Source organism: Alligator sinensis, unplaced genomic scaffold (genome assembly GCF_000455745.1).
Source record: "Alligator sinensis unplaced genomic scaffold, ASM45574v1 scaffold199_1, whole genome shotgun sequence".
NCBI classification, from domain to species: Eukaryota; Metazoa; Chordata; order Crocodylia; family Alligatoridae; genus Alligator; species Alligator sinensis.
Genome location: NW_005842008.1, coordinates 2,112,952 through 2,128,740, shown reverse-complemented (window position 1 = coordinate 2,128,740; position 15,789 = coordinate 2,112,952). Strand labels below are relative to the sequence as shown.

General features: G+C 40.7%; 1 protein-coding gene across 2 annotated transcripts in view; it reads right to left on the bottom strand.

Moving 5' to 3' along the window:
• The window catches only part of LOC102383204 (very-long-chain enoyl-CoA reductase-like), a 36,299-nt gene extending 20,516 nt beyond the window's left edge, over positions 1-15,783 (bottom strand). Inside the window, exon 1 of one of the 2 annotated variants that reach the window (XM_025201882.1) lies at positions 15,586-15,783. In XM_025201882.1, coding sequence (XP_025057667.1) covers positions 15,586-15,702 — 117 coding nt within the window. In that variant the 5' untranslated portion in view covers positions 15,703-15,783. Of the gene's footprint in view, positions 1-9,942; positions 10,181-15,585 lie in introns of those variants that run through there. The other variant, XM_025201883.1, reaches the window with a different exon arrangement.
• Between the last annotated feature and the right edge of the window lie 6 nt (positions 15,784-15,789).

The window sequence follows — 15,789 nt, the reverse complement described above, 5'->3', positions numbered from 1 at the left end:
CCAAACAGAAAGGGGGCCCCAAAATGGTAACTTTTAAATTATTATTATCATTATCTTTGGAAAAGGGGGGCCCGATACTGAAAGTTTGCCCAGAGCTGCCAGGAGTCTAGGTACGCTGCTGTTCCAGTCTATTGGCTGTGTTAACATAACTACTTCTGATATACCCAAGGGAAGTTTAATCAGGACCATGTTCTTTAAATCCTCACGTAGATCCTGACTTTTGAAAAACAGTGTCTCCCAACAAGCAAATCTTCTCTTTCTGTGCATTTAGAAATACAAGTGCTTACTTTACTGGTGGACAAGGTTCTTTGAGTAAATCCAATATCTTTTATTAGACCAACTAAAATTTATTTTGCTGTTTTCTCTTCCTGTCAGTACAACAGAAACCACATAGCTATGGGATAGTGTAATGGGAAAAGATTTGACCCGCATAATCCTTATTACTATTGGAAAACTCAGAAAGATGCACCTTAACTTTGACAGAAAAATCATCCTTTTCATTTGTAAACAAAACAGACTGATATGTTAAGTCACTGAGAGATAATCATGAAATTCAGCAGTACCATTCAATCACTTATCAGATTACACTTTAAATCAGTGCTGTTAGACTCATCTAATCTCGTGAATCAGATGAGTGATTTGGGATGGTCCATGGTCTAGATCTGGCCCACAGGCCATACATTTGACATGCCTGCTTTAAATCAAAAGAATCGTGCCTTTTATAGAACCTCCTTAACACAGAGTGATACATTTTAACTAAAATACATTAAATGGTTAGACAAAAAAATGTAGATGTAGTGTTCCAACAGATTTCTTTATGCATAAAGATGTGCTATTGCTTACCTGGGCACAGCATACCTACCTACCTCAAATATTACCATTTTTTTCCATTTAATTCTGATTTTAAATTTATACCTGACTTCTTTAATCTCTGGTGAAATATCATGCTGCTTCTCATTAATTACTCTGATTTGTTAGAGTCTTTGCTGAAGTTAACTGGATACTACATTAATACATTCACCCTTCACAATAATTAATTTCTTTTGGGACTTTAATATATCATTGTATATGTGATCCACCCAAAATGATTCATGCAAATTTAAATTGGTGTATCAGTTCTGAAATAAGTTAAGACCCACTCAATTAGGTAAATCTCACTGAGTATATTCAAGAGGAGTAGCCTCACGAGTAGAACTTTCAAATGAGTAAAAAATCAAATCCCAAAGTCACGTTTCCCCATTGTATTACATACAACTTCAGCACATTTTGTTCACGTTGAAAAATTCTACAGGACTTATAGATATTAAACTATCAGGATTCTACAAGGGTTACCTAAATCAATGCTTAAAATAGCATTCCTCAGAAAATTTCCTCTCTAGATCATTTTTCACCACATTGAAGAATTTAAAAGAAAATTATATTCAGTGTATACAATTACATGGATCAGTTGAAAAAGTTCTATGGGAAAAATAGAATTCTCTGTTAAAGTTGATAGTATTTTTCTTTAGAAGAGTGTATACATGTAGTCATTCATGTACATTTGCATACTATTAATATGCATGCATAAGTGTTTTATGTATGGTACAAACAACTTGAAAACTGACACTTGTTTACAATGTATGTTTGGCCTTCTCCTCCTCTGTTATCATAGTCTCAGATTTTATACTGAACAAACAAAAATGAACTGTGACAGTAATACTCTTGCATCTAGGGATCTCTGTATTAATAACCACCATCAAGAAATGGGTGGTTATTCCTTATTATTTACCTGCTCCACTTGAGGAATTTGTGTGAAGGGGACAGGAAAAGTAAATACTTAAAAAAGTATCAATTGAGGTTTTCTTTACAACTATCAAACAAACAGTATCCAGGAATTTCAAAGACCTATCTCAGTAAGTAAGCAAATGCAAGTTACATTGGCTTTTGTTTTCTTGGTTTGTTCTCACTGACCCACATTATAATTGACCTCTCCTGTGACAGCTGCTAGTCTGTATGCTCTAGGTTGATCTGCCAGCTGTAATAACAGGGATTGTATCATTACTTACTACCAGACTTTTTTGATAAGCATCTAAAACTAATTATGTTTGGTATCAACGGACCAAGAGAGGAGATTACTATTAGACCCTCAATATGATACTAACTAAAAATAGAAGTCACACTCTAGTACTTTTATAATAGGAGTGCTTTGAAGAGATATGTTGAAAGTATTGTATTTCCTTCTTTCACTGGTCCTCAGTAGTGCTCTTTCTCTATTTGTGTACCAATTGAAGCACTTAAGCTCTAGCCAAAGAGCCAGCTAAATGATCCCCTTTGCATCTGATACTAATGCAGCAGCATGCAGTTACTGTTTCAAATAAGCTATCTTTTAAAGGGTTTATGATGCATAAAAGAATTAATGAAAAAAGTTATTGAGGTTTTAAGTGTTTTTCCTTCCAAAATATCAACTTGTCAAGTGTTGTTGCTGCTGTTTGTATAGAGATCTTCTTAGAAAACTAAAATAAGTGGATTCTACTCCTGGGTGGAAAATTTTAAACCACTATAAGAGATCTGCAGCCCAGGGAATGGAAACTGAGTGGATCCAAACCACCTTTGCATCTTTCTGATCCTGAGCTGCTCCATAGGCTGAAGAAGCTGATGGTATAACTCTGAAAGACTGAGTGGCTCATCTCCTACAATAGCTACCCTCAGCTTTCCTATGAGCCCCAGCAATGCCCCAAATCTCTGCACAGTTAAGTGCCAGGACCCCACCCCAAATCACTGCCATATCTGCCTCCAGCTTACACTCTGCCAAGACTTGTAAGAATCCTTCAGAAGGGAACTTAGGCCTTCCAGCTGTGGTGCCTGCACCAGAGGGTTCCTTCTCATGCTACATTTAGGGCTGCTTATCCCTTTGTCATTTTACTGTACATCTACAATCCAAAAAAATCTCAGTAACTTTTATTGTTCCTACCAGAGTGCAGATGAGGACAACAAACATCCTTCATGAGGTAACTAGAATGAGAATCAATGCTCTCTCCCTTTTCAGAAACATAGGGATGGACAGGACCCATCTTAACAATCTAATCACATATGGAAGAAGAAAAAATTAGGAAGACAAGAGTGATAACATAATAATTGTTTTGGCAGCTTTTGCAGCTGGGTTAGAGTATCTTTGCAATAACTAGACCAGTTCAAATGGTTTCTTGAAGTATCAAGAACAATGAACGTCCTTGTCTAAACTGTTTTGAAATCTTACTGTTTCTGAACATGGCATCCAACAACCACGTAAAGTAACATGGAGCTGACCAGAGGTTTTCCTGGTCTAGACTGGTGAATAAAGTTAGTTCAACATCACGCTGGTCAGCATGATTGTTGACAACAGTGTTCACAGCAGTCCTTTTAGATTTTAAACTTTTTGTGACTCGGACTTTGGCTTTCTATGTTTTTGTGTACAACCTACCATACTAGAACCTTAGCTCACTGACTTATGCAGGGGTGGGCAATTATTTCGGATGGAGAGCTGCTTACAGAGTTTTGGGAAGCCACTGAGGGCCGCATGACAGGCAGCCAGAGGCAGATAAATATTAAAATTTCTATTTTTTTAGGGGCCCTGCAGGCCAGATAGCGTAACCTGGTGGGCTGCATCTGGCCTGCAGGCCGCATTTTGCCCACCCCTGACTTATAGGCTGGTAGTTTCTAAACTATGGGTCACAGTCCCAAATAGGACTGCAACCCTTACAAGTGAACCCTGGAAGAAATTCTATGATAAAGTCAGGTCACACCAGAAATGATGGCAGCTAGCCTGGAAAGCTTGAGAACCTGTGTTCTAAGCACTGTTGTCATGCAGATGTTGAATATCAGAGTTCCACTGATGTGGACAGAAGAAATCACTATCATTACCTGCTTCTATTTCTGTACAACATAGGCCACAACATTTTACCCAGTAAATGGGACTTAGCATCCAAATAAGGATATTAAAAAATGAGACCTAATTATTTTTAACATGGCCTAACAAGACAAGGATTCAGAATAACTAGGGCTGCTCACAGTGGTCTGCACTGGAGTAATAGGAAGTTCCTTTAAAAAGTTTTAAAGGGGCAGCTTTAAATTAGGTTTATTCAAGGAAAAGCAACCCATGATTTTACAGAAGCTCTAATAACAGACATAGCTATGCAATGTATATATTTTTCTTTCAATGCAAATATTCCCTTCTATGTTTGCATCCAAAACTTTGCAAACTCCAGCTGGTGCCTGAAGACCATAGATTGAAACTGACCCCCCCTGCAAAATAAACTGTTCAGTTTATTTGTATTGTCAAGATAAGACACCAACCCGCCCACCCAAAAAAACAACAAAAAAAACCCCAACAGTCTAACAGAACAATGGAGAAAAGTATACTTTATTGTTAACCATTTTGATTATTAATAAACTGCTAAATATCTTCAATGTTTAAAATATACAAAAGTCTTTAATTTTTAAGCTATGCAATTTTAAAGTCATTGTACCTTTTTGTAGGAGATAAAATTATAATTTATCTAGGGCCCCCAGTTTCAGGCTCCTGGAAAGGTCTAGGCATCAACTAATCTTTAAAAAATGATGTGATAAGTATTATGGAAACAATGTAATACACAATAATCATGTTACCCTAAGTTTTATTTGTAGCCATTTGTACTTGGAGCAGCCTCTCCATGTTTCAGTTTATCCTGCTGAGTCCTGACACAAGCGAATATTGTATTGATTTTTTTAAATTACTCAGTAAAAAAAATGCTTATTTTACAGTCTAGGAACAACCAGCCCAGAGTAAGAGTGATGCAAAATGAATTAATTCTGCCTGTACTATTAAAGTGCTTACGTAAGCCAGGCTCCTTTGATTTAATTAGGACTGTGGCATGATTTGTTCTTATAATCATGCATTTGATTTCTTTTTCTTAGGAATCAAATTAATCTCTCCAAACATTTACTTTTCCCCGTTGAAGTAATTATTTCCTGCTTCCCTGGAGATTTCTCAGTTATACTAAGCTTTGCCTCAGGAAAGAAGGTACACTAGCACTCTGGGGGTAGGAAGGAGTCAGTAGGGGCTTATTCTGATCTTACAACTGTATGAATCAGGAATAATTCTACTGAAATCAACAAAGTTAGAGCTAGAGTCCAAGCAGAATTTAGGCACCTAAAGCAGGGCACAGATGGACTAAATCCAAAACCATAAACCAAAAAATCCCGTATAGCAGCTGCCTAACCCTGAAAGCTCCTGAAACACCTCCCTGTTTGACATGAAAGTTATCCAAGTGCCTGCAGTTCTGCTTCTGCATACATCAAAAACTTCCCTGGCTTAAGTAGCTCAGCACCTAGGTCCTGGGATTCAGAACCTAGGTGGAGCAATACCCTGAGGAACCCTAAGGTACAGAGTAGGATCGAGCCAGTCACAGGATGCAACCAGCAGTAGTGAAGCCACTGCTTCCCACCTTTCACATCACAGTTCAATGTAGTGGTGCCCTAACTTTTCACCTCAAGGGCTGGATGGGTGGTGCTGGCCTGTCAACAGGCCAAATCCAGCATGTGGGGCAGGTGCAATGGGGACCCAATCCAGCACATGGTGGGGCAGGTGAAGTGCAGCCTGGCTGTTGTAGGGGTGAAGAGGGACAGCTTGAGCATGATCTAGCCACATGGGGCTTGGTAATTTAGCAGTGAGGGAGGGGTAGCAGTCTTAATTGCCTCTACCTGCCTGCCAAACTTCCCAAACCAGGCCACATTTCATGGCTCTGTAGCCAACATTTGGCCTGTAACCCAGGGGTTGAGCACCCCTAGTCTAGCTGTTACAGCACTACTGCAAGAAGTAGGCACCTGTATTCAATACACTCCTCACCTTGATGGGATCATAATTACATCTCCCCTTCTCAGGACAGTTCCCCAAGCACCTGGCCATAGGCTAAGCTGGGTGCAGGTGCACTCCACCCCTCTTGGTGAAACTGGGCCCCTGTACAAAAAAGACTGAAAGACTCACAAGGTGGAGAACAGACAGCCAAAAAGAGAGCATTTAACTGGGAGGGGAGAGATCTGGGGTCTGAGCCTTACTCAGGACTGTTTATACATTTTATATTAAACAAGCATTGATTAAAGAACAGAATGCAAGCCTCCCACATTCCAACTATTTGAGTTGGTCTAAGAAAAGATACTGACCAGATTTACCCAAAGAGTCCATCTCCTACATCCTAGGTATTCGAACCACTAAGCTATTGTGTATGTGCATGGTACCACCACCTTCATCTTAAAACAGTAAGCCCTGCTCAGTCCCTTCACAGAGTAATTGTGGGCCCTCTTACTCAAGGGGTGCCTCTGGGCTCTGAACTCCAAGTGGATAGAGTTACTTAAGCTCTAGAGAAATGGTGGGATTTAAGACATGCTTCTGTGCTTAGTATTTTTTATTGTTTAGCTCTAGGTAATTCCCCACTCAGCATGCAGGTTTTTGAAGAAACCTAATGTTCACTCTACTGGGAGCTTGGGTACCTAACTCAGTGTTTGAATTTCCCTCCCAGGAGCTGGATATATTCCTTAAACCAGTGAAAAATCAGTGCAAATGTGGTCAAAGTCACTGCTTTCACTATACTTGGGCCTGCAATTCCCCTTGCGCTTGTTAGAAAAAAGAAAAGAAAACGAACAGGCATAACAGCAGAGCTGAATTCTGCCACTTCAGTCATGCAGAACAGCACTTTACTCAGAGTAGTCAGACTGGATTAAATCCTGGATCTATTGAAATCAATGCAAGATACTAATTCAATGGGGCCTGGATTTTACTGCGATTCATCTTGGATTTTACTACGATTAAAAGGGGCAGAAAAAGTCAATGTTCAACAGGTCTAGAGCTCCAAATAACCTGGTGAAACCTGTAGCAAAGAGGCACACCAGGCTTCTATGTGGGTATAGCTGTGTAGGAGGATCCAAATTCTGAGTTTTTTCTCATTGAGTTGCTTGCTAATATTTGTTTGAGGGGAGGGATTTGGTCCTTATGAAGTAAAAGAGAGTTCAGTTCACAGAATGCAAAATCTACCAGAAGCCCAATGTCTCCACCAGATCCTGGCTCTGTCTAACCCCTTAGCAGCAGAATATCAATGGAGCAATACTGTTTACTGAAATACCCTCAGGAGGTTTCACAAAACGGAAAAGAAACCTGCACAAGATAACACTGGTACAGTAGGCATTTATTTGCATTGATAATGTGCAGCCTGTTGTAGCCAGCTTCCAAACCAGACTGAGAAGTTTCAGTATCCCTTGAATATCAGTGATTGCACTGGAGCCTGGACCTGTAAGGACAAGGTAGGTCAACTTTTACTCTATTCTAAGCAGGTGTGCAATGTTTTCAATACTGTTTCATAGCCTGCAGCATATGCAAAATAGAATCAATGCTGAGTCAAGGGTACTGATATGTCAGGATCACGTTCTGTACGTAGAAAACATTCAGATGGTTTAAGTTTATGAAACAGCATTAGCTCATACACTGAAGGCAAAACCCTAATAAACTCAATAGCCATTTTGCCTTTTATTTAACACAGGGTTTTCAACCTTTTTTAATAAGTGTATCTGCAGTGGCCCCATTTTTAAGAAGTGTACCCCTGGGAGGGAGGGTGGCAAGCAGCTGGACACCAAGCTGGGGGTGGGGGGAAGGAGGGCAGGCAAGGTGGCTGGCAAGTAGCCGGACGTGGAATGGGGGCATGCCAACTGGCAGAGCAGTGCTCTTGCCCTGCCCCGGCCCTTCTCCTGTGAGGCAGTGGCACAGGTGGCGGCAGTCCAACCCCACATGCCCCCTGGGACCTTTCAAAGTACCCCCAGGGATACATGTACCCCTGGTTGACAACCCTTGGTTTAACAGAACCAGGATTCACCCTCAGTGAATATGTCTGTGCTTCAAAAGGCAGCTGCTGATTCTGTCTCAAATCAAAGAGGCATAATTGCCTGCATCACCATTGCAATTTGCAGTGCTCTGGTTCAACATCTACCAGTGCTTCCTCTAAGGAGTGGGTAGGCGTGGATATCAGAACATGTGTCACCTATCTACTTTGAGATATACATGTGAGGAAGCTGATTTAGAGGTTTCAGGTTTGAGAAGTTTGCTCTTACCACTGACTGGCAGCTCTCAGAGAATTAAACCCTTTTGGTGAAGATGCGAATAGAAAACCTTGGAGCCTCTCAGAGTCTTGCTCTTTGTGATTTTCTGTTGCTAAAGAGCAGGATTAACCCATGAGTCTTTTGACATTATATGGACAGGTGCTTGAAGAAGTTTTGACAGGAACAGCTCATTTACTGTAGCAAAGTATATGAGAAAAGGGCTACAATGACTATGAAACAGAGATGGGGGGAATCCTTTAAATTTTCTTCCTAGTGTTCTTAGCCCTCAAGGCAAAGGGGTCAGTGAGGGCTCAACATACAAGGCTCCTTTTAAAAAATTGTCTAAGAAATGTGTGCTTAAAATAAATAATCTTGTTCTTTCAAAGAGGCACTGTCAGCTTGAAACAAGTTTTTATCAATGACCAGGGTTGATGTTTATACACACTACCAGGCTCCCTGACAAGTACTATTGTCTTACAATCTCATTTTCCTATTTAAAAAAAATAGGGGAAATAACGGATTCACTTGAAGAAGCAGTGAAACTGACTGTAGGCAAGTATTGTCAAATACACAAAATAAAGAAACTGGGGAAGGAGGAAAGGGAAGATTTTTCTCCTCTAATCTTTTTCTGTGATGATAATCTTGTGTGTTACTTATAATAGTAACAAAAAAAATTAGCAGGGTATTGACAGTGCCCCTTTAAACATCCCCCAAATCATTCAAATATCTAATGCACTGTTTTAGCTTTGTCTTGCTCAAGTGAGCCCTCTGAGGATAAAGAATCTTAAAATCCTTTGCAGTCCAGCAACCCCTGCCCTTGGCATTTTGACCCAGCATTCTTGCTCAACTTGACTCAGAGTGAGAAAAACCTTTGTAACAGAAGCTGCAGCATCCCAGAAACATTAGATAGGCAGCACTGCATTAGTTCACACATTCAGAGGGTTACTTTGCAACCAGAAGGGCTAGACAGATTATTTTAAATTACAGTGTCCATTAAACCATTGCTGCCAGAAACTACTTCCCATCTCATGGTTAAGGAAACCAGGTTAAAAGAATGATTTTATTTCTACCAATATAATCGTTACTGATAATAACATATTTCCATCATGTTTTCAACCCCAGTGAGCATCGAGGCAGTTCCTGCATCATCTGCTCAACTCCTGAAAACAAGGATTTTCCCAATGAATTTGATCCAGAGAGGTGCTGAGCATCTGCAGATATTATTGACATCAACTGGATCTGCAGGTGCTCAGGACACACTTTTCTGAGCTACACAAATATCGCCTGTGTGTAAACAAAGAGATTGAGCAATATATGGGTTATCTAAAATACCTATTTGGGCAAAAGCCCATTGCCTGGGACACTAGTTTAAACTAGGTTTGACAAAAACAGTAAAAAAAAAAACAAAACCCACACAGGAGAGGATAATTGCCGGGAGAAGAGCGGATTGGCAGTGGATTTTCAAGCGAACAGGCGAGAGTTAGGTATCTGATTGACTGAGTTAGGTATCTGATTCCTTTGCAACTGACTTGCAAAGGAAGGGAACTAACTGTACTTTTCACCTTTGAAAAATTACCAGCAGGTCCTATTCAAAGACCTTCCCAGAAATGGCAAACTAAAATGTACTTTTTATTTTGTCCAGGAAAATAAGAAGACAAAACTCTTCCCATCTTTAAAAAAAGAAAGGTGGAAATTGTCTTGGCATTAAAATAATCTGTTACCTCTGGAGAGAGACACACTATAACCATTTTTATCCAACAGTTTTCAGTTTGAAAAGCCATTAACAACTCACATATAATCCCCTAAATGTAATGAAGGAGAATAATTAGCCATCAAGGAATAATTATAGATAAAACTGCCTACCTGGTGATTTGGGAATGTGTCAGGTTCATCAAACCAGGACTCAGTCCTTATAAGCAGGGGCCTACCAAAATTACAATTTTGCAGATTTCACAGAAATTGCAAAAGTGGGCAGTGCGCGCAAAATCCATGAAATCCGAGAGAAAAAAAGAGAAAACTTACTGAAAATAAAATGCTAGCTGCTCCAGAGGGAGCCAGCAGTCTTCATGGCACTGCAGCCCACCCAAAGGGCAGCCTAAGACAGCTGCCTTGCCCACCCCTTACATCTGATTGGCCGAGAAAGCTGCCTGTCATAAGGCCCTGCCCCTCCACTCCAATTGGGGGTGAGGGGCAAGTCCACATGATGGACAGCCTTCACAACCAATATGCAGTGAGGAGTGGGGCCATATGACTGACACCTCTCGTAGCTAATTGGCAGCAAAGTGTGGGGCCACAAGAGCCCCTGAGCCAGAGGTGTTGCGGGGACCCTGCCATGATCTACCCATGAATATTGCAGCATGATCTTCCCACAAAATCAGCTGGCTGCTTCCTCAACTTAGATAGACCCCTACTTATAAGCCTTTCCCACCTAACTAAACATGACATGAGTAGTCATGTTCATTTAATGGGATACCCATGCAAATAAAGATGTTTGTGTTTGGCAGGATAGGCCCCAGATGAGAATAGGCCATCCACTTCTACATTTTAAATGTAATGCATTTTATAATGATTTAGAAAAATATATAGGAATCTTAAAAGGATGCGTCATCTTAACACACATCTGTCTAAACATTTTTACCAACTATAATTACAAGATTACTATATCCAGAAGAGGGTAGAAAGGGGAAAAAAACCCACACCTCTTTTTGGCATGTCTGCCCTGTTCAATTGATAGTACTTTGTGCTAAGGCCGTTTCACTGCCCAATTAGGGATTTCCTCTATAGTTTGAACAGGTGCTTCACACACAGCAGGTTACATGAACAAATTTAGAGAAAATAACACAGATTTAAAAAAAAAAAAAAGTTATGTATTTTCAGGTGCTTTGTCAATGACGAAATCAGAGGTTGGCACCATTGGGGCAGAGTGCCAAAAACACCCACAACCTCAACTTGTAAGATGTTAGCATGCCAGGGGCAAACAGCGGGGGAGCCATGAGGGGCCTGATCCTTGTTGTGGATCGAGCCCCAGTCCCTTCCCTGCCTGCCCTCAGCCCTGAGGTACGCATGCCAAGAAGAATGCATGTGCCATACTCTGGCACCCATGCGAGGAGTTGCCTACTAGATAATAAATTGATGGCAGCCCTTTAAATGCCTTAGAATTTTTCTAGACATTCAGTAAAAATTGTGTCACCCCCCCCAAACATAGTAACTACATTTACGCTTAGTATTCAAACCACAAACCAAACCAAACAAGTATTAGAGATGGAAAAACATAAGTATACATCCTTCAATAGACTGCCAATAACATAGGAAAATCAGGCTTTATGATGCCATGTAAACCCTATTTATCAAAGGGACATTCTCTTTATAAGAATTTCAATTATATATTGTTTAAAAAATGTGTTTGGTCTCTTATCTACAGCAACTGAAGATGCAATTTGTTCCAAAAGCCACAAGATTCAGCATAGCTGTCATTTCATAAATTGCTATTTCTCTACTAAGTATAATAACCATCTAATGACTATGTAAGTGTTTCCAAAGAACTCAGCAAAAACTGAACACATTAATATCAGAGGCCAGGAAAAAATAAATTATTCAGAATGTAAGTGTTTGCTTTGTTCATTTACAGTTAAAAATATATAGGTAGATTATTTTCTTTATAAATGCACTTCTCTGGCATGGCTTATTTTTGAACCTATACTTTCCATGGCATAGTAAATGCTTGCCATTCAAGGAAAGAACATAGAGTACCTTTCACTCACTTGACACTCTGATCTTCTGTACAAAGAGGTGCTTTTCTGAAGTCTTTATTGTGTGGCACATTTAGATTGATGTTATCAGTGTAATCCTAATTAAAATCCAAGTTGAGAAATAATATTAGAACCTTCTACTTCTGATCCATATATATTACAAAATACAAATTATTACAAAATAGTCTATAAATTGTCTGTAATTGAGAACTCCCCCATGATCTAATGCATTTCCCCTCTCTGTCCAATACTACGGCTTCGTGTAGTTTTAAAACTTCTCTTGTTGGCAACACTTCTGATTAGTTTGATAATTAGAGTGGAATTACATCGCTTAATTCCGTCTAACTTGGATTCCTGCTCTGGCCTTCCTCAAGCCTGAATCAGTGCCCCTAACTCAGCTAAATAGTGAGAAGGCAATGTGTATCCTCTGTCCTGGTTCTACTAAGAATTGGATCAATGTCAGCACAGGTTTAAAAAATGGCCCTGAAAATCCCTAACTTTCAACTTTCCTCAGGAACTTTTTCTTTAAGCATGTTTCTTGCACTAGAGACTGATGAGCAGCTAGCTCTCTGCCTGCTGGGAAGCCCTCCATCCCACTGGCTGTATATTCTGAAGCTGGCCTTACAACTGTAGTGCAGAAATGAATTCTTTCATATCTATTGCAGAAATATTATTTCTGTTCTAGCAAAAGGAACTTCTCTGTCTGTTCTCTGGATGGTGTGAAACGTTAGTATGGAGAAGGTACTCTTCCAAAAGTATCACTCCCAGAGGGCCCACCTAGGCTTCTTTGCTGCAGGGTTATCTAGTAACCCAGTCAGGATGGAACATAGGGCAGCCTTCAGGTTTTTTCTCACATTACTCTAAGGGACCCTTCATAGAAAGACAGTGGAGAGTCAAAGGCTCAGCTCTGCAGGATGCTGAGCCCATGTACTCAGTACCCAGCATCTTTGAGTCCCACAAACTTTGGTGGGAGTTGAACTCACTAAACTTCTTGAAGTGTGTACAGCACCTTGTGAAACTGGGTCCTCACTGCATTGATAGCCCAGAAAAAAAGAGAAGTAACATGACTAGCCCACCAAAGTATACGTGTGCATTTGTCTCAGTGGAGCTTTCCTTCAGCACAGCAGAGAGCCCCGCTCTTTCCTTTACTTGGAGTGTTTTAGTTTACCATTGGCAGACAAGGTCTTTTATTAGACCAACTAAATAGTTGGAAAAAAATGTTCTTTACAAGCTTTTGGGCACAAACACCCTTCTTCAGGTCGCTGGTGTTTGTGGGCTCTCCTAGGTATAATAGAAGCTTAAGCCAATATGCAAAATGCAGGTCAGTGAAAAAGCAAATGTGTGGCAGGGAAGATCAAAGGGGATGTGAGTTAACAGGTGAGAGACAGGTGGGGAGGAGTAGGGAAGGAGGGAGTGTTAACCTGGTGGTAGAATGTAGCAGGTATAATGTAGAGAGGTTACCTGGGGTTATCAGATGGCAGGCAGGTTTTAATGTGCCATAAATCTAATGTCTAGATTTAGTCCATGATTTCTTGTATTCAGTAGATTTAGGAAGTGAAGTTTACCACTAGAGACTTATCTCATCAACATTTTAGAGAAGTGCCATTAATGTTTACATTTCTCCAAATTATGGTAGCCCTTTCCCAATATTATTTGAGACAACAATAAACAAAACTGCTACATGAAATCAGAGATTTGCTTCTGCTTTTGACAAGTTATAACTCTATGGCTCTACTGCAGACATTTTGTATGATCACAGGCAAATCACTCAACTCCTCTGTGTTTCAATGTCTACATCCTTTACCTACCACACAGGGCTGTTGTTAGTTCAAAAGTCATTAGGGTATAAATATAGAATTGTTTAAATTACATTCAAATCAGTGTTGTGACTCTTGATTCTTATGGTCTGAGAAGACAGTCTACCAACTAAAGGGACAATGTGAGCTTGAAATGAAACCCATTAAAAACAATGAGTTAGAAAGTAGTTTTATGTCTTGCATCAGCTCCTCCATCCATTTGAATAATCTAGGCACTTTACCATCACATTTTCTTATTTAAAAAAAAATATTTCTCTCTCCTTTGTTGAGAAAATTACTGTTATTGACCATTTATGTCTGGTTTGAAAAATTACTCATTTGTCTTTGTTTCAAGATGCTTGACTTCAGTGGTTCTCCTCATACTCTGTGGATGGTAAAAGTCCACCTCCATTCAATTATATAGAGAAAGCACTGAATCTGACTCTGTATTAAGTGTTTTCAGACACACAAGGGGAAAAAAAAAATCCAGAAAGAAAAAGCTTTTTATAACAACTTTGTTTTTAATCAATAAGTAAAAATATTTAGGGACAGAGTATGATTTTTATGTTTGTGAAGTACTTCGTAACTCTCAGCAAGATATTACAGGTGCATAAAGGTAAGTATTTCGGGTGTGCGTAGTGAACAACACAGACCTACAACTTGAATACTTTTCTCTGTATTTATAGTTCTCTTTCGAATTTATGGAGAAAAAATACAATTCAATATTCTATGATGTTTCTTCTACTCACATATCAGAAGTCAAGTAGGCAAGAATGACGTTCTCTGCCACAGCCAGTCTCACTGTTGCCAAAACCTCTTTGTTCTACAACCCCCACCCTGAGTCACACACCAAAGAGAACTCAAACAGATTTGGTAATCTGGAGGGGGTCCCCACCCCACTCCCATATTCCTTGGGAAAACCACCACTGGTTTACAAGATCAGAACTTTTAAAGTCCATAGACCACACCTGGAATGAGACAGGGAAGAGTTGCCTGGCCTCTGTGCATGGACACCATATAAATTTGGGAAATGTTCTGCACTTGTCACTCACGTGACCTAGTAGATGGTGAGCTGATCTAAGACTCATGATACCTGGGTTCCATTTCAGGCTCTGCTAGTGTCTTACCAAGTGATCTCCGACAAATCACTTTACCTCTCTTGGGTTTTGGTCCCATCTATAAAACGGCTATAAAACTGACCTACTTTGTAGAGTGCTTCAAGTTATACTTGTGAAAAGTGCTACATAAAGCAACCCCTTCATGGCCAGCCCAGCTCTACTTGCCATTGTGAAGACAGGCAGCAGAGCAGACAGTTTCCTTGATGGGCATGGGGGGGGGAGAAATTGGAGTCGTTTGACCCCCAAGTGTGGGGCCCTCAGGTTTAAATGAAGGAGGCAGCAAGATACTTGACTATCCTAGTGCCCAAGAGAAGCTAATATTGGTGCACATGAAACATCAGTAGCACCAATGGGAATGTTATCCCCTAAAATTCCCCAAGGGTAGATGGGACTATAGAGAAGAAACCACCCTGCACACTCCCACCCCTGCCAAGACCAGAGACAAGTTGGGCTGCTTCTGTTCACAGAGAGGTCTAGGATATTTCTTATGTTGGTGGGGGAGGGGAAGAGGTGCACAGAAAGACAATCCTAGGACCGGGCAAGTCTTTTCAGACTATTTTATACCCTGTTCATTTTTTAATCTGCAATTATTTTGCCTCTTACATCCGATTCCTAAGAGGGTTTTGCCTTTGCGGTGGGTGTAGGACAACGGGTGTCCTGTTGAGAGAATTTGAAATGTGAGATTGCAAGGATGAAAGAGATAGCAGGACAGCTGCCTGAGCCCTGCTCCCAAACGCGGAGCTGCCTTCCTTTGCCATCAGCCCATCTAGGGAACATTTTTAAGTAGCCAATAGGAACAAGCATCTCCCCCCGCGGTTAAAACGTTAAACGTAGATCGATTACGTCAAGCCAAGGCCAGGAGCAGCCTTTCTGTAACGTCATAAAGCCCACAGGCGTCACGCTTCTCGGGTCACAGTTGCTGATGGTGGGCAGACGCCGCGGGCCGGTAGCGCCGAGCATCTGCCCCTCTCGCGCCGGCCGAAAGGATGCAGCCGCCGCCCGGCGCGGCCCGAGCGGTGCCCCGACGCGCGAAACAGGCGCCGGCGG